Below are 24,185 nucleotides of genomic sequence, written 5' to 3'. Positions count from 1 at the left end.
CATGTGGCCCGCGGGCCATAGTTTGAGGACGTCTGGTCCAAACTGTCTGGAAACAGATTCCACCCTGAGGCAGAGGTTAGATAATGCCTAGAAACTGAACACTGTATTTGCTAGAATATCAAGAGTGTGTGAAACCCTCTGAACAGTTCCATCTCTTGGTGTCCAGAAATGTCTCTCACTAAGTTTAAAAAACTCAAGAGTATGGCCTAGTCCAGGAAGAGAAAGCGTCTCCAGGTTGGTAGACGCATACCATCTAGAGCATACCATCCGTGGCCACGCTAATTTTGAACATAAAAAAACTTTCCAAATACTCATCTTGACAAATAGTTCATTATATTCACCCAGATAGAAAATAAGGTCTTAACTATTTTGAAGTAGATTTTAACATAGAAAAAAAAAAGCATAATCAGAACATTTTATATAGTAAATAAACTTTATTTATCTGTTCTTCCGAGATGACATTGCCAACAGTCACAGGTTTGCATACAATAGTTAAGTGTTGACTATTTACAATTTACAGTAGTATTTTTTCCTCTGAAAAATATAAGTACAAAAGCTAAGTAAACAATGAGGTACTGCAGTTTGGATTTCTCGTATGTCATAACTTAAAGAACTAGTCTTCAGTAAATTTCAACAAATCAATCTGGATAAAATAGTAAATTAAATGCTCTAATTTATCAGAAAAAAAAACAACACTAAGTTTCACCTCAAAATGTATTGCACAAGTCTTTTTTAAAAATCACTCTAAAAATAAATAGAAAAGGCAAGCAGTTCTTTTAAAAGAGAGACAAAAAGAATGAGAGAAAGGAACATTTAGTGAGCCCATAAATCAGGTTAAGTTATTTTTAAATTTTTAAACAACACAAAACTCTTCCCAGGAGAAAAAAGAAGAAAGAAAAAACTACCACCATTTCCCACTGATACAACCTATTTTAAAGGCTAAATGTGGGCCAATGTCAGATTTTTCTTGGTCTTTTGGCTACAGGAAGAGCCCTGAAAAACAGCTTTTCTCAAAGAGCAGCAATGTGCAGCCTTCCAACCTTGCCCAACACGATTCTCCTCATTTCTTCAAGATGAAGACCGAAGCCATGACTGGAAAAGGAAAAGGAAATGAGGATAAAGAAAAACACACCTTTAAAGGCAACCCTTTGGGAGATTAGTTGTTTCAAGTTAAACTTAAATTATATTCTATGGCCTGGGATTGAAGTAGAAATTTTCTAAGAATTAAGTCCTACAGAAATCTTCTAAAAATCAATGTCCTTGGAATGATCTGACCTAGAGTCAGCAATCCTGACAAACAGTGTTTGTAAGTGACACTGAAGCTGTAGCCTTTCACCATATATTGAATGCCACCAGGTCATAGATAGATAAAGCTGAGTCACCATGCTGACTCAGCAGTCTCTCTGGGCTGCAGCAATTCAGACTGCATTACAGAGGAGAGAGTCCCTCCCTTGCCCCAATGTGTGGTTTTCCTACATACTGCAGTTCTCAGGGGTGGCATGCGTGGTAGCGAAGGACAAACAGCATTTGGTGTAAAAGCTATGCCTCACCTGAAATTAACAAACTTAACTTTAAAAATGGAAAATGTTATGAGAAATAATGCCAAACCTTCCTAATAAGTTGTCTTAAAATGCTAAAATCTCATAGTCAGATCAAATATGAGGTTTAAAAAAAGCCATAAAAATAAATTACCGAATAAGACTAAGTAAATGAGACAAACTTTCATATATATTTACTAAAAAGAGAAACTTTTAAAGTCTTCTCAATTTGTAAATGAACAATATAATCCACCACTTATGATGTACTTCAAATAGCTTCATATTCTTTATAAAACTAGCTCAATTATCATGTTGGCCCTAGAAATCTAGACAAGAAAAAAAAACCTCCTACTTAAATTCCTATGTCAGTTATTATTTCAAAACCTCACTTGAGCTGTTGCAGGAAAAAATTCATGGATGACCCAAAAATGAATGTCAATATCACGAAAGACAAAATGGCTAGGAGGAGTTCTCTAATTTAAAGGAGAGACTAGAAAAACATGACAATAAATGGCAATATGCAATCTCTGAATGGATCCTGAAATTTAAGAAATTATGGAAGACACTGGAAAAATGTAAGTATTACTATATACTAGATAACAGTATTATGTTAATATTAAATTTCCTGAGAGTGATTATTGTACTATGAGTATGTAAGAAAAGCCTTTGTTCTTAAAAATATTTGCTAAAATGTTTAGTTTATGTTTGCAAGCAACTGTCAAATGTTACAGAGGGGAAATACACATGGCGAGAAAGAGTGAGAATGAGAGCAAGTGAAAAAATTTGGCAAAATGTTAGTAATTGGTGAATACAGATGAGGGTATATAAGTGTTTATTATACCATTTTGCAAATCAAACTAAAAGTTGAGGAGACAATCAATCAATAGAATCATTTCCAGTGATTAATGACAGTACTTAAATGCAATAATGTAATAAGCATGATGAGATATTTATATTATTAAAAAAGGAAAATTTGCCCTAGCAGGTTTGGCTCAGTGTATAGAGTGTCAGCCTGTGGACTGAAGGGCCCAGGGTTCGATTCCGGTCAAGGGCACATGCCCAGGTGGTGGGCTCAAACCCCAGTGGGGGGCGTGCAGGAGGCAGCTGATCAAGGATTCACGCTCATCATTGATGTTTCTACCTCTCTCTCCCTCTCCATTCCTCTCTGAAATCAATACATATACATATATATATATACATTATAGTATACAGTATATACATATACATATACATATACATATATATATATATGTATATATATATATATATATATATATATATATGTTTTAAGGAAAATTTAAGACTTACTGAATTTGATATGGGATTTACATAACCAAGATAATTCTAGGTAATCACTAAAGCAAGTTAATTGATATATATTAAAATCAAAATGAGCCTCAAATGTAGGCAAAAAGAATTTTTAAAGCTATACAGTTTTTTTAAATGCTGCATATTAGAATTTTAAACCTTGATACTGTTAGCTGAATACTAGCCAAATTAACAATCATAGGAAGTCTTTAATTGTAATTAAGTTTATTAATTGTGATCAGGTTATTTGTGATTTGTGAAAATTCTAGCTAAGTTTGAGGTAAAAATGTTCTCTAAATTTTTAGGGGCTGCTAAATCAAGCTAATTGCATAAATAATATGTGGAGGTAACTGAAGGGGTGTTGAAATAGTGAAGACAGTTAACTGCTTTGAAGTATTTTAGATGCCTCCATTTCACTATAACAACATGAAATCTATATAATAAAAGCCTAAGCGACCATTACAGTGGAAAGACCAGAATGACTGGTCGCTATGATGCTCATTGACCACCAGGGCGCAGATGCTCAACATAGGAGCTGCTCCCTAGCAGTCAATGCGCTCCCACGGGGGGAGCACCGCTCAGCCAGAAACTGGGCTCATGGCTAGCAAGCACAGCAGCGGTGACAAGAGCCTCTCCTACCTCTGCAGCAGCGCTAAGGAGCAGCGAGCAGTAAGGAGCGAGGGGTCGCAGACTGCGAGAGGGCGCAGGCTGGTCTGAGAGACCACCCCCCAACCCCCGTGCACAAATTTCATGCACTGGGCCTCTAGTTAGAAATAGCCATCTTCAATTAAAGCAGGCTGCCTAAGGGTCTCCACAGGACAAATGTGTTATTTTGTTGATCCCAGGAAGTAATAAAACTGCATTTATTTTTAAATCAACTTTACTAATTTTCATTATTTCAGACTAGCCTTGACTCTAAGTAAGCTTTACAATATTTTAAATTCTGGATTTGTGAAATATATCACTTCACTTTTACCTAGAAAATGATTTTTCATTTCTTTCTTACAATCTTTATTGGCTTCAAAGAACATTCTTGGGAATTAAAAAACTAAAATGAATATAGAATGCGTAAGTACTTTTTTTGGATTCTTTAACAAAATTTCAAAAGAGCAATTCTGAAACTTTCAAGTACTATTTAAAGAACTTAAACTCCCTAAAATTATATAATCTTACTGGTGGAGGTGATTGTTAATCTATTAAACAGAATTAATGGAAAACACCTGTAATTAACCCATAGCAAAATCATATATTCATTAAACAAAAAAGCAAAAGAATTCCAGAGAAATGGTTAGTATCATGCAACACAGAAGACACAAGACATTATTCTTCACTCACCACATGCTAACTAAGCACAGACTGATGGTTTACTCAGAAGATACCACTGCGAGGTGAAGTATACTACAAAGCCAGGGAGAAAAAAAGCTTACTGGGTTAGTTTTAAGATTTAATATAAAACATAGGTTATATGTGCATATGAGCTTCAAATGATTAAACAGATTCTACTTAAATTTTTCTCAAATCTCCTCAAATCAAGGACGTATAGGCAAAGTATAAGGAATCTGTAATACATACCTCCCTCCTATTCTAAATATAACACTACGTAGCTGAGATTTTTACTTGTAACTTTAATTTAAAAATTTAAACAACATAATTAAAAATGTACTTCCCACTTTAAGTACATATTGACATGCTACATTAATTAGAGTATAATTACTTGTTTTATAAAAAGGTGTATTTCATAATTTCATTAAAGTACACATTCAAATTTTGATTTACATAATCTCAATTGACCATCAAAAGGTTATGGGGAAATGTTGATAAATATGACTACAGTATATCTATGTCAAATTGTCATTTCAAATGTATGTCAATTTTATCACTGAGTAGTTCTCTTGTAATTCAACAGTACATCAGGAATAGTTTTAGGAAAGATGACCCATCCCAAATTTCCATTTAAAGGAACCCAATTTCAGCCCTTGCTGGTATTGCTCAGTGGATAGAGCGTCGGCCTGTGGACTGAAGGGTCCCAGGTTCAATTCCAGTAAAGGGCACATGCCCGGGCTGTGGGCTCAATCCATAGTGGGGAGGCATGCAGGAGGCAGCTGATCAATGATTCTCTCTCATGATTGATGTTTCTATCTCTCTCTCCCTCTCCATTCCTCTCTGAAATCAATAAAAATATTTTTTAAAAAAAGGGACCCAATTTCAAACATAGTTTTAATGCAGCAACCTTCTGCAGTAAATTTTATGTCCTGTTTTAAGATGGTCATAATCCAAAATTATTAACTAGCTTCCTGATTTGCTTTTAAAGAGCATCAGGAAAAGACAGGTGTTGTTTATAAAATCGGAGTCTATTCTTGGATAATGTGACCAACCTTAGAAGTACCACTTTACTTATTTATTTATATCTAATGTGAAGTTAGTAAAAAGTAGTAGCAAAATCAAAAGGCAAACTAGAAAATATTTTCAACACACACAACACAATAAGGTTAATATACTATTGGAAAACTTGCAAAATATATGTATATGGATGTTCCCCTGTGTCTATGCCGTAAGGATTGAAAAACTGGACACCACCTAAGTGTCCATGAATAGGAAACTGGTGAATTAAATTGTAGGACATCCATATAATCATAAAACCAGCCATTAAAAAGAATGAGGTAGAACTATTTATAATGAGGTGGCATAATATAAAAATAGAGTAAGTGAAAAAAGCAAGCTGCTGCCTACTCTCATTTTTATGAAATAATTAAGTGATGAAGGAATAATTATTAACATATTAATAAAACTTAGAAAATCTGGGACAGTCACCACACTATAAACAACAATAGTCTTGGCATGGTGAAAAGCTGGGGGGGGCTGAAGATCATGAAGGTCTCCCCTCCTGTGTAATTGTTTACAATGTGTTTTGACAATGATAACTTATTACATAATTATTTTAAAAATCAAGAGTCAAAACAACTTTTAAGATTATAAATCAATATTTTACATGTGCAATCTCTTTCACTATGCATCAGTTTTATGGGTTAGAACCAGAACAAATTACTGACCACTACTGAAAGGGAGATTTGGGCTTAAGATAAGCAAGAACTTTTCTAAGACACACACAGTCTGTCTAGATAAGGTGGAATGCTTTGAGAGATAATTACTTATTGGTTTAGTCCTTATTTCTGGAGATACTCAAATATAAGCTAACCCATCACTAAGGAGAAGATCTTTTCTTGCTTCGGTGAGGAGAGAAGAAAAAAGAAGTGCAGTACTGAGATCATGAAACAGGGCAAAAAGAGTTAGGCATGGAGAATTTTGCATAACTTATGAAGTGTGTGTTTGTTCCAATTTAATCACAGCTGACTTCACACAAGGGTTTCTAATAATTTCGTTATCTACATTTCTCTTGCAGGATATGTCACAAGCTCAAAAATGCTTAAATTCACGCAACCAGTGTGGTTCAGTAGTTGAGTGTCAACCTATGAACCATGAGGTCATGGTTCGATTCCCAATTTTGGGCTCGATCCCCAGTATGGGGTGTGCAGGAGGCAGCCGATTGATGATTCTCTCTCATCACTGATATTTTTCTCTCTCTCTTCCTCTCCCTTCCTCTCTTTGAAATCAGTAAAAACATATTTTTTTAAATGCTTAAATTCTTTCACTCATAATTACTATATATTTGAAAATCAACTAAAATAGAATAAAGAACTGCAATCTGTAAAACATCATTATATACTTAATGGTTATACCAGAAAAATGCCTTTTCTATCCTTCCTATAAATAGCCCAAATTCTGGAAATCCAATATAGCATATATGGGCGTCAACCTCATATTTGCTATTAAATAAGACAGTTCTTTCCTTGAAGACACCCATTCACATATCTGCCCTAACTTAAACTTTTTTATTGTGGATTCACTCTCATTTTTCAGACTATAGTATAATAAAAATAAATTTCTTTCTTTTACCAACTCAAAGTCTTTGTAAATAAGACAGAATAGAAAATAAGTAGACTAGAGTCCCGGTGCACGAAATTCATGCACGGGTAGGGTCCCTAGGCCTGGCCAGAAATCAGGGCCGATCTGTGGGGCAACCGGCGGGAAGATTGGGGGCCCCCGCTGGCAACCGCCTTGGCTGGCCTGGGGCCTGCAGGCTTGGGGCAGCTCCTGTGTTGAGCATCTGCCCTGGTGGTCAGTGCACATCACAGCGACCAGTCGTTCTGCCAGTTGTTCTGCCGTTCAGTCAATTTGCATATTAGGCTTTTATTATATAGGATAAGACAAAGTCATCTTCTATGAGTTACCTATTTTTAAAGCTTACCACTAGTCGAGCATCTTCTCTTTCCAAAATTTTCTGAGTCTGATCATCAGGGAACTTCAGTACAGTGGTTATAACTTTTGCCATGGTCTACAAGAAAAGCAAGAGATGATGACTAATAGACGTTAGAGCAGAAGTCTTGGCCCATTCTGACATGTCTGCTGGTGAGATTCTTAAGTGCTCTCAATGGAAGCCACGACCAAAGAAGTATGATGTGAAGGTATCAATCAAGGAAATAACAGCCAACACTAGAACTTCAATTTAAAAGGACTCCTCACAATGTCTGGCTGACATTATTTTAAGAAGATACAATTATAATAGCATGAAGCTATATAAAGTTCTAATGCTCTTGGCCCTTTGTCTTATTAATCTACAACTTTATTACTCATTCATTTTATGAGGCTTTTTATTTGTAGAAATCTATCTATTAAGTGATGTATTGCCAATACATATGCTCTAAATAATCAGAATTAGATACTCCCAAGTTCAGCTTTAACTAAATCACATCATATATCTCATAAAAATGGGCTACTGCATGAACATGAACATGCTTAGTAGGTATTTTAAAACATGCAGCACATCAACCTAATAGAAATACAAATTACATTTTAAATAAACACAAGATGTTTTGTTTGGTAGAAAACATGACGAATCAAACAGTACACATGGTGGCTTGCAAAACAAGATAATAAATTGTGCAGATCTAAATAAATATACCGTAATTCAGACTGTCACCCATAAGCTCGTGGAAAATTCTCCTCAAAGGTTGAAATTCCCTATTTTGTATCAAGATGAGATGTTTTGAGGGAGACAGAGAGGAAAGAAGATACCACTTATGAAATAAGTAGGACAACAAGTTTAGACCTTACATACAGATTCAGGTGCTAGTGCTCTCCTGAGGATTCCTACAGAGAAGGGAGGATCACCCAGAGAACTGACTCTAACATTCCTTGCTTATTGCTACACAGACTAAGTGTGTGGTGGTGGGGGTTGGGGGGTGGGAGGGTGGTTGGGGGTGGAGGAGATAGACTAGATTTCAGAGGAAAAGATGATGTAATAGAGTTAACCAAAAATTTTGGGAACTCACATCATTACAAAAAAAATATATAATTATTTCCAGGAAGGAAAGAAACTAACATTTTAAAACTTCCTATTATGTGCTAAAGCCTAAGCAAGGCACTTTACATATTTCTAATACTTATTTCAAGTAAGAGGTCAGCTAATAACACAAACCTCAACACAGCAAGATTTTAGTTTCAGCCTCCTTCTTTCTTTTTATTTTTTGCCTCTGCCATTTTTGATTAAAAAAAAAAATATACCACTTAAAACAACTTAGTTTTTGGAGAATTCCAAAGGCGTTTTACAAAAACCCTCATCCTTTAAATTATATTGGTAAACTGAAGTCTAGAAACGAAGCATAAATGTGGCAGGAAATGGCAAGAGAAATATTAAGTAGTAACTATTTCAATATTATTTTTATTAACACTCTGAAGCAATTTTAAATGTTTTCTGGTATATTAACTATGAAGGCTGTTTTTAAGAAATAATAAAAATTTAAAATTCAGGAATTTAGAGTTCCAAGAATTTCTTTAATTTCAATAGCTTATGAAGTTCAAAGTACCCAAAAGTCCATTTATATTCATTATGAAACCACATATACAAGGATACACAAGCATGTCTGTCAAAAAAACAAAAAAGCTTTGGCTAGTGTCTCTTCACATTTCTAGGTAATGGGAAATGGGAAATCCACCTCTACATTTGTCAGCAATTTCCTCAGAATATGCAGCTGATCATCCAGTAAAGGCTTCAAGCTCTTCCCTTCAAGCCAGAAAACACTAATGGAGAAGCCCGCCTCTCTGCCATACCTCGGGAAAGAAGCCAGACTGTCTATTCTCTGTACAGTATCCTCAGGCCCTGGGAGTAAAGTTCAAATGAGCCACCTGGTTTGGAAGTGGCCTCTAGTCAGGTTTGCTTTAGGGAGAGACTTCAATAAAAGTTAGGATGAGAAACAATTTCTATTGAAAAGGAGAACAGGTTGAATTTTAGTATCAGTAGTAGCACAAAGGATCAAACCCAAGAAAATGAAAGTACAACAACAGAAGAAAGAAAGGGAGCATACTTAACTTCACACTGTAAGTGTCTGACATGTGGTCTTAAAAAATCATCTGCCTCATGAAACTAACTAGAGACACTGTGTGCAAAGGCAAATGAAGAAATACGTGGGGTGACAGATCCTGCTAGACAAGAAACAACTGCAAATGAGAATCAAATTGCAGAGGCCAATAGGATTCGGGTTTATTCTAAAGCCATAATCTGGTCTCCATTTCCAATACGTTATTAATGTGTAAAAATTAGAAAAATCAGCCAAAAAGATGTCTAAGACAACTTTGATCTTGTCAACCCCTACTCAAAAAATTTCCAGGGCTACCCCCCAATATCTCCAGGTAAAATCTGAAAGCATTCTAGGCCCTCCACACTGGGCAGCCTTAAGCAGATCACTTCCACCTCACAGATCCAGTGTTTTAGTTGGACCAGACTACATGTCTTCTAAAACCCACCCTCAATTTCCTGCCTTGGACATCCTGTCTAGGCTTTCCCTCCTATCTGAGCTCATCTATCAAAATCTAAGCCCCGTTTAGAGCCCAGTAGGCACACCTGCTTCTCCATGACATTTTCCTTGGCCTTCCCACCCTGTGCTTATCTCATTCTGCATCACATTATGCTTCGCTGAGAACAGCTCCCCTTTCCTACGACTGAAGGTGCCTGACTTACAATGATTCGACCTAAATTTTTCAACCTTATGATGGTGCAAAAGCAATATGCATAATAAATAACATCAAATATTCAACACTTTATTATAAAATACTTTGTGTTAGATGATTTTGCCCAAATGTAGGCTAATGTAAATGCTCTAAGCATGTTGCTATGACATTCAGTAGGTTAGATGTCTTAAATGCATTTTAGACATGGTATTTTTGACTTGTGACAGTTTATCAGGAAGTAACCATAAGTCAATGAGCATCTGTATATGGTAATCTCCTTAAAGTTAGGGATGTCATCAAATTTCACCTCCCTATCCATCCTGGCAATAAACAAAGGGCCACAGGTAATAAGTGCTGAATAAATATGCAGTAAATTAAGTCGAAAATCTACTACCAATTTTCAATATTTATCTCTAAAATGTGAATGCAGAATGATAGACTACTCAGCACTTTTAGTGACTAGAAAAATGCCTTGCACGCTGAAGATTAAGAGTAGAGAGAGTACTCCTGGACAGGGATTCCCAGCCAGGTACTAGTTGGGGCAGCCTATACCTTGAGGACATCCCTCTCAGCTGTCTCCCAAGTCACAATCTAAAACTACCTGCAAAGCCTTGAAAACACAAGCTTAGACATGGCTGAACTGGCCCTGCCCCAAAATATGCCTTATGTCTGTGCTGGGTCTCTCTTCCGAAGGACTTAAATGCTATAGAGATTTCATCCCACATATATTCGCAACCTCCAAAAGAGACAGGCTGGGGCCGACAGTCTCTTCATTCCACAGACCAAGAAAAGGTTAAATAATTTATTTAGCCACAACACTGGGATCATAGCTTTAAATTCACAAATGAACCAAAGTTGCTAAAGTTCTGAGAAACTTTTTTTTTTTAAAGACATGCCTTTCCCCTTTTCCTGCAATAATAACAAGACAACATAAACTGTCTACCTCACCTCAAACACAGGCTACTATCCAATAAAGACTTAATAAGAGAAAGTTATATTTCATTAGCTTTGTTTTAATAAGTTTAGGAGAAAATTGGTTTTAGCTACCCTTTGAATTAAAAAGGAGTCCTTAGGAAACAGAGACACTGAATCACTATGAATTAATATAAACCTCCTGTGATACATTTCAGACTCACAATAGTTATTATTTTACTTTGAAACTATTTGATACAATGAAATGAGATTTCTATAGGTATCAAGGACTCAAAGGACTTCCAGCCCTATGTAACTCCTAGTGTTTAGCTGAATCTACAATCCATAAATTTATAATATTATTTTAAGAGTTTTTCTTATGCCCTTACATTTCAGGTTTTTAAATATATTTCAAATCAATCCCTGCACTGGCTTAGCAACCTATGACTCAGTAATCCCACAGACCTATAAATTAAAACACTGATTGCTTCAAAGAAAAGAAAACTCGTTGTTCCATTCTCGGCCAAGGTATATAGACAATGTAAAAGTTCATGTAAGTAAAAACTTGAAACAATATCAGAAAAAGAAATTGCTTTAAATGGAAAATTTTGTTTGAGAAAAGACTCATAAACTTTCCTAAATGGATTCAATTCAATTCAAGATATATTTACCAAAAGTCCAATATAAGGTTATTTTAAATGCATTATAGAGGAAATAAATACGCTCAAAGACCTTACAATAAATTTAACATTCTAAAAAACAAATTAGCCGAGCATTATTACTCATATGATATGGTAATTTTTAAATGATCAATATTCCTTATATGAAGGAATCATTTTTTACAGTGACTAATGTAAAATATTTGTAAATATCCCTAAGCAGTCAGTCTTAATTATGATCATTTCCAATTCTTCTACACTATCCTTAAGTTACCCTGAAAATGAAATCTGTTATTCTAACTTTAAGATCCTAAGTCAAAAATAAAAATAGCCACATGTTTGACAAAGTATTAAGTTAATGAAATCTTAAGTTTTAGTATTTAACATCATCCAACAGTATTTTTAAAATTAATATCATATAAAAATAAGAAATATAAGCAAAATCTTCCAATTAACTTCCGTAAATTAAGAGCAATAACACAGGTACCTGTCACCTACTATTAGCATGTATGTTCTGTTAATAGTAAACATATGGAATTAATATGCATATTAAAAATGTATTTCCTTTTAAATTAAACTACATGCCAAATCACTAGATATGATTTATACCTTAGTCTCTCGACCCATCATATACTCAAAAAGCACTTTTCGCAAATACTCAAACTCAGTAGGTTCTCCAAAGAGTGAGACATCAGTACGGTACAAATTGCCACCTGTCAAATAAAAAACAGGTCAAATTGTAAAGACAAAACTAGATAAACTCAGAAAACAGACAAACTAAAAAAAACAACAACACACAATTGAACAAAGAGATGCACATTCTTGTATTAATTATATTGTACTAGAGGCCTGGTGCACGAAATTCGTGCACGGGGGTGTGTGTCCCTCAGCCCAGCCTGCACCCTCTCCAATCTGGGATCCCTCTCACAATGCAGGACTGCTGGCTCCCAACTGCTCGCCTTCCTGCCTTCCTGATTGCCCCTAACTGCTTCTGCATGCCAGCCTGATCACACCCTAACGACTCCCCTGTCAGCTTGATTGATGCCTAACTGCTCCCCTGCCAGCCTGTTTGCCCCTAACTGCCTTCCCCTGCAGGCCTGGTCACCCCTAACTGCCCTCCCCTGCAGGCCCGGTACCCCCCAACTGCTCTCCCCTGCAGGCCTGAGTCCCCCACAACTGTCCTTCCCTGCAGACCCAGTCACCCCCAACTTCCCTCCTCTGCCGGCCGGGTCACCCCTAACTGCCCTCCCCTGCAGGCTTGATCGCCCCCAACTGCCCTCCCTTGCAGGCCTGGTCCCTCCCAACTACCCTCCCCTGCTGGCCTGATAGCCCACAATTGCCCTCCCTTGCAGGCCTGGTCCCTCCCAACTGCCCTCCCCTGCTGGCCATCTTGTGGTGGCCATCTTGTGTCCACGTGGGGGCAGGATCTTTGACCACATTGGGGCAGCCACCTTGTGTGTTGGAGTGATGGTCAGTTTGCATATTACTCTTTTATTAGATAGGATAGAGGCCTGGTGCATGGGTGGGGGCCAGCTGGTTTGCCCTGAAGGGTGTCCCGGATCAGGGTGGGGGTTCCCTTGGAGCATGGGGTGGCCTGGGCGAGGGGCCTGTGGTGGTTTGTAGGCCGGCCACGCCCCCTGGCGACCCAAGCAGAGGCCCTGGTATCTGGGGTTTATTTATCTTCTACAATTGAAACTTTGTAGCCTGGAGCAGAGCCAAGCCTTTTGCTTGCTCCATGGCAGCAGCCATTTCTATTGGGATTTATGTATCTTCTATAATTGAAACTTTGTAGCCTTAAGCAAGGCCTGGGCCAGCCAGGGTGTGCGGAAAGCTTTGCTTCCTCCATCGCCGGGGGCAACCCTAGCCTCCTGCTCTTTCCAGCTCTGTGGTTGCCGCCATTTCTGTTTGGGTTTATGTATCTTCTATCATTGAAACTTTGTAGCCTTGAGTGGAGGCCTAGGCCGGCAAGGGCAGGTGGAAAGCTTGGCTTCCTCCATTGCCGGGGAAACCAAAGCCTCCCTCCTGCTCTCTGTGGCCGTAGCCATCTTGGTTGGGTTTATTTGCATATTCACTCCTGATTGGCTGGTGGGCGTGGCTTGGGTGTGGCTTGTGGTGTAGCAGAGTGATGGTTAATTTGCATATTACTCTTTTATTAGATAGGACTGCATGGTATTGTATTGTGTATACATGAAGCATTTCAATTGGTATTCTTCCCTTGTAAGAGAAAACAAAAATTATTATAGCAACCTTATTTCTCACATTTTTCCTCTTCCATCTCCTCCTCCTCTTTCTTTTGGTATGACAACTTTAAAAGACTATACAAAGATTCCTTAAATCTGAAGTATTATGTGTTGGCTTCAGCTATTCTACAATGATGATTAAATTTTAAAATTAACAATCACTTTTATTTTATTAAAAGTTTAGTATCTCAGAATAGTATTCTAGTTTTCCTAGTATCCCAAACCAAAAAGCACTAAGTTTAAATCAAGTTGTCAAAACTGTTTTTGAAACACAGGATAAATAAAATAACTTGAAAATGCATGAAACATTAATGCCATTATAATGATTTTCAAATATTTTGATTCAACATCTTAAAAAGACTGCCATAAAAAGTTATAGTTCATTTGTTAAGCTCTAGTTCAACCTAAAAGTAAAGAATAGATACAGTTCATACAAACGTTAATCTAATAAATTCATAATTATGCATTATGTGAAGTCTATACTTGCATCAACTTCCAGTAGTATGACACACTAGATAGTCTGAAAAGCACTCTGCTACAAGGAACATCTAAATGCTGCATGAAAACATTCTAAGATCACAGGAAAGCCCTACAGGGCTAGAGGAACACAGGAAAATAAAACCACAGAATTAATGGGAAGGCAAATGGGAATCTGGGGATGCCTGGACAGTAAAAGACCACGTTAAGAGTTTTATCAAGAAGCCAAAGACTAGGGAAAATGTTCTGATGCTTTAATATATAACAGTGGTACCCTTGGAAAAGAAAAGTGAGATAGGCGATTAAAGAGCAGCACAGGGCGCCTTAGAGGTACGGCAATGTTCTAGATGGCAGATTCCTAGGTGTTAACTAGTCTTCCTACTTGATATTTACATCGCATGTATGTGTATGTTTGGAATACTTCATTTTTTAAATTAAATTTATTGGGGTGACATTGGTTAACAGGATCATATAGGATTCAAGTGTACATTTCTATGACACAAGATCTGTATATTTGCACTGTGTGCCAACCACCCACAGTCAAACCATCTTCCATTACTATACATTAGGCCCCTCACCTCCCCACCATCCCTTCATTTTTTAGAAGTATGTATTTTTAGAAGACCCAATTCACTCAAACCACACTTTACCCAAGAACCAAATAATGATAATACACTATTTTCTCTTCAAAAAATAATGTGTTTCATCCTTCTAGACCAGTGATTTTCAACCTTTTTTATCTCATGGCATATATAAACTAATTCCTAAAATTCTGCAGCACATGCAGAGGCAAGATTTTTTAAAGGAAAGAAAAGGGGAAAAAATAGATACAGAAGCAAAGAAGCATTGAACAGACTGTCAAACTACAGCAGGAAGGCAGAGGAGGTTTTTTTTTGGTGGGGGGGAGCTGTAAGAGATCAACTGAAGGACTTCTACGCATGCATATAAGCATAACCAATGGATAAAAGACACTGGGGGGGGCAGGTAAAGGCATGTACTGGGGGGAAGGGGAGGGTGGGGGGAGGTCAATGGGGGAAAAAAGAGACATATGTACTACTATTTTTAATACTTCAAACAATTAAAAAAATAAAATAAAATAAAATAAAATTCTGCAGCACAGAATTTTTGCCAATCTGACCCCCAAAAAAAGGGTATAATTTTGATTCATTCACACTGGACAGCTATTGTTGTGTTGGCTGTTGTCATTTTTTTATTCGACAGACTAAGGGAAAAGAGGTAAGTGCTCCTGACTAAATAGTCAGGTACTGCATGTTTTAAAAATTCTTGCAGCACATGGGTTGAAAATTGCTGCTCTAGATCAACAAAATGCAAGAGTTCACAATGTTTTGCACTTTTCAGTAAATAACTGATTTTATTGTTTTAAACGTTAGATTACTTATTTATATCTATTTTCCTGGAGAAGCAATTAATACTTTTTCCTGCATGGTGGGTGTTCATTTTGCTCTTACTCTTCAAAGACCCAGCATGGTGAAGAAATGACTGTGCATATTCAACTAGAATACCTGGGTTATTGAGAGGATTAAATGAGTTGATACACAAAACTTATTTTATAACAGTGCTTGGCACTTAGTGTTATACCTATATGTGTTGCTTATTAAATAAACTATGTATGATCATTTTATAACTTCAACTGAGAAAAAAAATTATGTATGAAATCCTTAAGTTGAAACTACCAAAGAGAAGCAGTCCTGTTTCTCTGCACTGCTGAGCACTGACTCAACAACTCTATGCTGAAAATCACATATGTTGACCTAACTGTAGCAACTAATCTTTGCAGCAGGAGTCTTCTCTGCAATGAACTATAGGAAACTTCCAAGCTGATTTTCCCTTGTTTTTAAAAAGCATTTTGGAAAGAATCCAAAGCAAATCCTTATTTAATTTAATTAAAAATTGTGTTGTAGCTCCTTAAATCCTGGTTTAAAATTTAGTAATTACATCTTTATTGTAATAGTAAAAAACAGAAGCATGTAAAATATATAACTGTGTATGCCTGCATGCAGTGGATTAGATAAATGTTTGCACACATACAGAAGTCTGGAAAAATATACATAAATTGTCAACTGGGTCCATTTGGAGAATGGAAAATAAAGTAGGAACTTGCAGTTTTACTTATACACTAAATTTGAATTTTTAAACAACAAATATGCATTAATTTTGTTTTAGACTCTGCTATTCTTTCCTTAAAACCAGCTATTATTGGTGAATCACAAAAGTAAATATATTCATTGTAAAAAATTAGATTAGCAAAGACAAAAATAAAAATCATCAATAAATCTACCAACAACGTGATAACATCATTTGAGAGAGATCATTCTTACCTTTGTAAGGTGTCCCCACAGTTGTTGCACATATGTTCTTTTCATATTTCTTCAAACGGTCTTCTAAATTGTGAATCTAAAAATAACAAATATTTTAATCACATCATAAAATTCACATGGAGACCATATGTAAAAAAAAAAAAAAAAAAAAAGACTGCTGTATCCACTAGGTTTTTTTATCCCAAAAACAGAATATAGAGAGATAAAATACAAATGGTTTCTTAGATATGACACCAAAAGCATAGACAACAAATATATATATATATATATATATATATATATATATATATATATATATATATACTAATAAAAGGGTAATATGCTAATTAGACTGAACAACTTCCGGATGACTTTCTAGATGTCCTTTCGGACAAAGCCATGGTGGCGGGGCCGAGGCAGAGGTGGTTAGGGGCGATCAGGCCAGCAGGGGAGAGCAGTTAGGACGATCAGGCTGGCAGGGGAGAGCAGTAAGGGGTACCAGGCCCGCAGGCAGGAGCGCGGTTAGGAGCCAGCGGTCCCAGATTGCGAGAGGGATGTCCGACTGCCGGTTTAGGCCTGATCACTGGGGGATCGGGCCTAAACCGGCAGTCGGACATCTCCCAAGGCGTCCCCAATTAGAAAGGATGCAGGCTGGGCTGAGGGAACCCTCCCTCCCCGCCCCCCCCCATGCACAAATTTCGTGCGCCGGGCCACTATATATATATATATATATATATATATGTGTGTGTGTGTGTGTATATATATATATATATATATATATATATATATATCTCCTATATAATAAAAGGCTAATATACAAATAGACTGAATGATGAAAAAACTGGAACCGAACAACCAGTTGCTATGATGTGCGCTGACCACCAGGTGTCATATACAGAACATGGCGGGTGTTGGCTGCAGCGGGATGGTGGAAAAGGTGAGCAGGGGCGCCAGACCAAGGCGGGGTGCCGGCTGCTATCATTGGGGCGAGCCTCTGGTGGTTACTGAAAATTCTTTGCTCCCATGTACCGCAGTCCCACCTGGCACTCACACCTATTGCCGGCGCTGGCCCCGCTCGCACCCGCAGCCAGTGCCAGAGTCTCTGCTTGCACCCGCTGCCGGTGCCCAGCACTGGTCCTGATCACTAGGCGCCATCAGTGGGTGCAAGCAGCGGCTGCTGGCCCTGATCGCCCCTGAGGGCTTCTCCACCTCCCTCTGCTCCTGAGGGGCAATCAGGGCAGCCGCCGCCGCTCGCACCCACTGACGATGCCGGCCCCACTTGCACCCACTGCTGGCACCGGACCCAATCACTCCACTCTGTCAGCGGGTGCGAGCGGGGTCGGCACTGTCAGCGTGTGGGAGCATTGGAGGCAGGAGAGTGGCTGCTGGCAGACAGGGGTGCGGAGGATGGGCCGAGACCCGCCCCTGAGCCTACTGCAGCCTTGTGGCCCACAGTTCTTTCAAGGTGCACGAATTCATGCACTGGGCCCCTAGTATATATACACACACACACATATATATATACATATATATATATATGTATATATATATTGGACTTGAACAAAAGTAAAACTTTTGTGCCTCAAAGAACCTCATCAAGAAAGTGAAAAGACATTCTACAAAATGGGAGAAAATATTTGCAAATCATGTACCTGATAAGGGACTTGTATCCAGAATATATAAAGAACACTTAAAACTCAACAACAACAAATACAAATAACCCAACTGAAAAATGAGCTAAGGGCTTGAATAGACTTTGCTCTAAAGAAGATACACAACAGATGATTAGATACTCAACACTATTAGAAAAATGCCAATTTTTTGTTGTTGTTAAGCCTCACTTTAAGATAATTTTTCCATTGGTTTTTAGAGAGGGAGAGAGAGAGAAACATCGATATGAGAGAGACACATCAATTGGCTGCCTTCTGCAGGGGCCCTGGTGGGGGCTCAGGGATGGAATCTGCAACCCTTCAGTGCATGGGCTGAAGGGTTGCAGATTAAAACCATAATGAGATACCAATTCATACTAGGAGGGCTATAATAAAAAAAAACTGGTTGGTGAGAATGTGGAGAAATTAGAGTCCTTATACTTCATTGGTGGGAAAGTAAAATAGTTTGGTGCAGTGGTCGGCAAACTGCGGCTCGCGAGCCAAATGCGGCTTTTTGGCCCCTTGAGTCTGGCTCTTCCACAAAATACCACAACCTGGGCGAGTCTATTGTGAAGAAGTGGCGTTAGAAGAAGTTTAAGTTTAAAAAATTTGGCTCTCAAAAGAAATTTCAATCATTGTACTGTTGATATTTGGCTCTGTTGACTAATGAGTTTGCCGACTACTGGTTTGGTGGTTCTTCAAAAGTTAAACATAGAATTACCATATGATCTAGCAATTCCACTCCTGAGAATATACCCCAAAGAATTGGGAACAGGTGTTCAAATAAAAATTGTACACAATGTTCCTAGTACCAATATTCACAACAGCCAAAAGGTAAAACCACCCAAATATCCATTAGCTGATGATAAAGAAAATGTGGAATATTCATACAACAGAATATTACTCATTCATAAAAAGGAATGTAGTACTGATACATGCTACAGCATGGATGAATCTTAAAAACATCACGCTAACTTGCCCTAACCGGTTTGGCTCAGTGGATAGAGCATCAGCCTGCGGACTGAAGGGATCCAGGTTCGATTCTGGTCAAGGGCATGTACCTTGGTTGCGGGCACATCTCCAGTGGGAGGTGTGCAAGAGGCAGCTGATCGATGTTTCTCTCTCATCGATGTTTCTAACTCTCTATCCCTCTCCCTTCCTCTCTGTAAAAAATCAATAAAATATATTAAAAAAAAAAAAAAAAAAAAACATCACGCTAACTGAAAAAAGCCCGATAAAAAAGACCACGTATTATATGATTTTATTTATAGTAAATAGAACAGGCAAACCCATAGACCCAGAAAGCATATTAGAGGTTGCCGGGGCCTGAGGGAGAAGGTACTGAAGAGTGACTGCTCAATGGATAAGAGTCTTCTTTTTGGGGTGATGAAATGAATGGTGTTGTGAATGAACTAAATGTCAATGAATCATGTGCTTTTAAAAATGGTTCAAATGGCCCTGGTCACTTTTTCTCAGTGTTTGGAGCAGCAGCCCTTGGACCAAAGGGTTGTGGATTCAATATCTGGCCAAGGGCATGTATCTCTGACACAGATTCCCTACCCCTTGTTGGGGCAAGTGCGGGAGGCAACCAATCGATGTGTCTCTCTCACATTGATGTTTGTCTTTCTATCCCCGTATTATCCTCCCACCTCTCTTTCCCCCTCCTTCTTCCTTTCTACTCTCTAGAAGTCAATGGAAAAAAATATCCTCAGGTCAGGATTTTTTTAAAAATGGTTCAAATAGTCAATTCTGTTATATGTATTTTATCACTATAAAAATAATTAATATAAAAACTGTTATGTTAGGACAGTTTGAAGATTTGAGGATGGTAAAGAAGAGACGTTTAAAGCAATAACCTTGAGAATAGATGAGAAAAGTTACAGCACTAAGAATTAGAAAAAAATAAAGTAAAACTGGAACTTAGTCCTCAAATAGCATTGTTTCATTTAACTTCTTGTTATAGTATTGATGAAGAAAAAATTCAATTCCTGACAGGGCCCACTGTCTGTGTGGAGTATATATATATTCTCCATATCTGTGTGGGTTTTCTACAGGTACTTAGGTTTCCTCCCACATCCCAAAGATGTGCACAGCAGGACTGTCTACATTGTCCCCGTCTGAGTAAGGATGGGTGTGGGTGTGAGTGTGTCCTGCGATGGAAGGGCATGCCTCAGGTTGGTTCCCACATTGGGCCCTGAACTGCAAGGACAGGCTCCGGCCACACACAACCGTGAACTGCAATAAGAGGGTTGGAAAAGAATTTTACTTGTTTTTATTAATCTATCTTAAATATATATATATAACTCACATTTATTTCAATTTTCACTATTTGAAGTATTTTGGGTCTTTAGAAGTTTGGTAATATTTTTGTGATCAGAAATATGCCACAGCAACTTAACTCTTATTTAATCAGCCTATGGTAAAACTGATTTCACTAAATGTCATTTTGCTTAAAGTTGCACGAGAACCCACTGAAAATGTTAAGTGATGACTTATTATACCTATCTTTATAAATTTAAAAAATGTATATTATGAAAATTTTCAAACATATTCAATATAGGAAGCACAGTACAATTAATACCCATATATCCATCCATCACCTAGTTCCAATAATTATCAAGATTTTTATATGTTCAAATTTTAAGAAAACTGGAATATCCTTAGAGATTTAGCCTTCAAACTTAGCCTGCTGACCTGACTCACTATTCCTCCAGTTTGGAAAAAGACCACTAAAGATCATGCTCCACAAACGTGATACATCACATAAACAAATTGAGAGATAAAAACCACATAGTCATATCAATTGATGCAGAAAAAGCATTTGACAAAATCCAACACCCTTTCTTGATAAAAACTTTCAACAAGGTGGGAATAGAAGGATCATACCTCAACATAATAAAAGCCATATATGATAAACCCACAGCTAACATCATACTCAATGGACAAAAACTAAAACCATTTCCCCTAAGAACAGGAACAAGACAGGGATGCCCACTCTCACCACTCCTGTTTGACATAGTACTGGAAGAATTAGCCATTGCAATTACACAAGAAGAAGAAATAAAAGGCATCCAAATTGGAAAAGAAGAAGTAAAGCTGTCCTTATTTGCAGATGACATGATATTGTACATTAAAAACCCGAAAGACTCCATCAAAAAACTAACAAACTTAATAAATGAATTCGGCAATGTAGCAGGATACAAAATTAACGCCAAGAAATCTATGGCATTTCTATACACCAATAGTGAACTTACAGAAAGAGAGACTAAAAAAGCAATCCCATTTACCATCGCACCAAAAAAATTAAGATACCTAAGAATAAACTTAACTAAGGAGGTAAAAGACCTATACGCGGAAAACTACAGGACACTGAAAAAAGAGATAGAGGAAGACGTAGACAGATGGAAGAACATACCATGTTCATGGATTGGGAGAATCAACATCATTAAAATGTCCATACTACCCAAAGCAATCTATAGATTCAATGCACTCTCCATTAAAATACCAACGGCGTATTTCACAGATCTAGAAAGAACTCTCTAAAAATTCATCTGGAATAAAAAAAGACCCCGAATTGCCACAGCAATCTTGAGAAAGAAGAACAAAGTAGGTGGGATCTCAATACCAGATTTCAAGCTGTATTACAAAGCCACTGTTCTCAAAACTGCCTGGTACTGGCACAAGAACAGACATATTGATCAATGGAATAGAATAGAGAACCCAGAAATCAACCCAAATCACTATGCTCAATTAATATTCGACAAAGGAGGCATGAACATACAATGGAGTCAAGACAGTCTCTTCAATAAATGGTGTTGGGAAAATTGGACAGATACATGCAAAAAAATGAAACTAGACCACCAACTTACACCATACACAAAAATAAACTCAAAATGGATCAAGGACTTAAAACATATGATGAGTAACCATAAAAATACTAGAGGAATCCACAGGCAGAAAAATCTCTGACATATGCCGAAGGAATTTCTTCACTGATACCACTCCTAGGGCAATGGAAACTAAAGAGAAAATAAACAAATGGGACTACATCAAAATAAAAAGCTTTTGCACAGCAAAGGAGACCATCAATAAAACAACAAGAAAGTCCACTGCATGGGAGAACATATTTGCCAATTATATCAACGATAAGAGTTTAATTTCCAACATTTACAGGGAACTCATGCAGCTTAACAAAAAGAAGATAAACACCCAATCAAAAAATGGGCAACTGATCTAAATAGACACTTTTCGAAAGAAGACAGAAGGAAGGCCAAGAGACATATGAAAACATGCTCAAAGTCACTAATCATCAGAGAGATGCAAGTCAAAACAACAATGCGGTACCATCTCACACCTGTAAGAATGGCTATTATCAACAAATCAACAAATGACAAGTGCTGGCGAGGATGCGGAGGAGAAAAAGGAACCCTCGTGCACTGCTGGTGGGAATGCAGACTGGTACAGCCACTGTGGAGAACAGTATGGCGTTTCCTCAAAAAACTAAAAATGGAACTCCCATTTGACCCAGTGATCCCACTTCTAGGAATATATCCCAAGAAACTAGAAACACGAATCAGAAAGGAAATATGCACCCCTATGTTCATAGCAGCACAATTCACCATAGCTAAGATTTGGAAACAGCCTAAGTGCCCATCAGCAGATGAGTGGATTAAAAAACTGTGGTACATCTACGCAATGGAATACTATGCTGTGGTAAAAAAGGAGTTCTTACCATTTGCAACAGCATGGATGGAGATGGAGAGCATTATGCTTAGTGAAATAAGGCAGGCAGAGAAAGATAAATATCACATGATCTCACTCATTTATGGAATATAATGAACAACATAAACTGATGAACAAAAACAGATCCAGAGACAGAGAAACATCAATCAGAACATCAAACCTCAGGGAAGGTAGGGGAGGGTGGGGGTAAGGGAGAGAGATCAACCAAAGGAGTTACATGCATGCATGTAAGCCTAATCAATGGACACAGACAACAGGGGGGTGGGGGCATGAATGGGAGGTGGGGGGTAATGGGGGAGTAAGGACACATATGTAATACCTTAATCAATAAAGAAATTTAAAAAAAAAGATCATGCACCACAGATACACATATATTGGTGTTTCTATGTTCTGTGCATACTTCTAGGTGTATACACATGGTCCTATTTAACTCAAATTACTGGATAACCTGTGGACAAATCATAGTAAGTCAAGATAATCTAGCTACTAGAAAAAAAGTCATAAAGATTGATGTCAGTGTGTTTTCCCTCTGATAAAAGCAAAAATAACTTTTTCAGAACTTAAGTTATTACAAATTAAACACAAATTTGTATCCGAAATGTTAAGCATTAGAAATAAGATGCAAATGTTCTTGTTTAGGTATATACAATCATGAATTTAGAGAGATATCCTCTATAAATGTAAAACAAAATTGCAAAGCCAACTATTAAGTCAGTTCTTTTTTAATTAGTTAAAAGAGATCCAAGTACATACTAACATAAATTAAGGAAGGTAGTTCAAATAAAAGGTACCAATTAGACCTGTACCTGTTCTCTGAACTCCTGCTCTTTCAACTTTGAGTCGCTGATCAGACTAGTCTTCTGTGCTAGTTGTGTCTGAAAGAACAAAAAAATCATATGTGAAATGCATATGGGTTTCATCACTGTCCAGACACTTTTCTGAACTGCTTGGGAATTTTAAAAAATTAAAAATAATCTCTTCATGTTTTAACTTAAAACACAGAATGCTACTGAAAATGCACTACCTTCAGTGAAATTCAATGAAGATTTAGTCTTACCTGTAGCTCCAATATTGTTGCCTGAAAATGGAAAAGAAAAAATGAGTGTATACAATGACATTTTTAAGAAACAATAAAATAGAGTAATATGAAATTACAAGGAAAAAAGAATTCAATGTTATAGGCTTAAGAGAGTGGTCAGATTTGAAATGAGATTACCTGATACATTTGCTTTTAAACCTGGTCTATTTTGCTATACAAATTATTATATTGTCAATA

The 24,185-nt window shown here is 37.4% G+C and overlaps 1 protein-coding gene across 7 annotated transcripts in view; it reads right to left on the bottom strand.

Annotated features, from left to right (window-relative positions):
• Window positions 1–411: 411 nt before the first annotated feature.
• GOLGA4 (golgin A4) overlaps window positions 412–24,185 on the bottom strand; it is a 96,093-nt gene continuing 72,319 nt past the window's right edge. For 3 of the 7 annotated variants that reach the window (XM_080671767.1, XM_080671769.1, XM_080671771.1), the window contains 7 exons: window positions 23,967–23,987; window positions 23,716–23,784; window positions 16,539–16,614; window positions 12,092–12,195; window positions 7,153–7,239; window positions 4,182–4,244; window positions 419–1,092 (listed from right to left, as the gene is read on the bottom strand). In XM_080671767.1, coding sequence (XP_080527893.1) covers window positions 4,215–4,244; window positions 7,153–7,239; window positions 12,092–12,195; window positions 16,539–16,614; window positions 23,716–23,784; window positions 23,967–23,987 — 387 coding nt within the window. In that variant the 3' untranslated portion in view covers window positions 419–1,092; window positions 4,182–4,214. Of the gene's footprint in view, window positions 1,093–4,181; window positions 4,245–7,152; window positions 7,240–7,866; window positions 7,926–12,091; window positions 12,196–16,538; window positions 16,615–23,715; window positions 23,785–23,966; window positions 23,988–24,185 lie in introns of all 7 variants that reach the window. The other 4 variants (XM_080671768.1, XM_080671770.1, XR_013960782.1 and 1 more) reach the window with 3 other exon arrangements.

Source organism: Plecotus auritus, assembly GCF_963455305.1.
Source record: "Plecotus auritus genome assembly, chromosome: 6".
NCBI classification, from domain to species: Eukaryota; Metazoa; Chordata; class Mammalia; order Chiroptera; family Vespertilionidae; genus Plecotus; species Plecotus auritus.
Note: the sequence above shows the minus strand (reverse complement) of the source record. Positions and strands in the feature narration are given on the sequence as shown.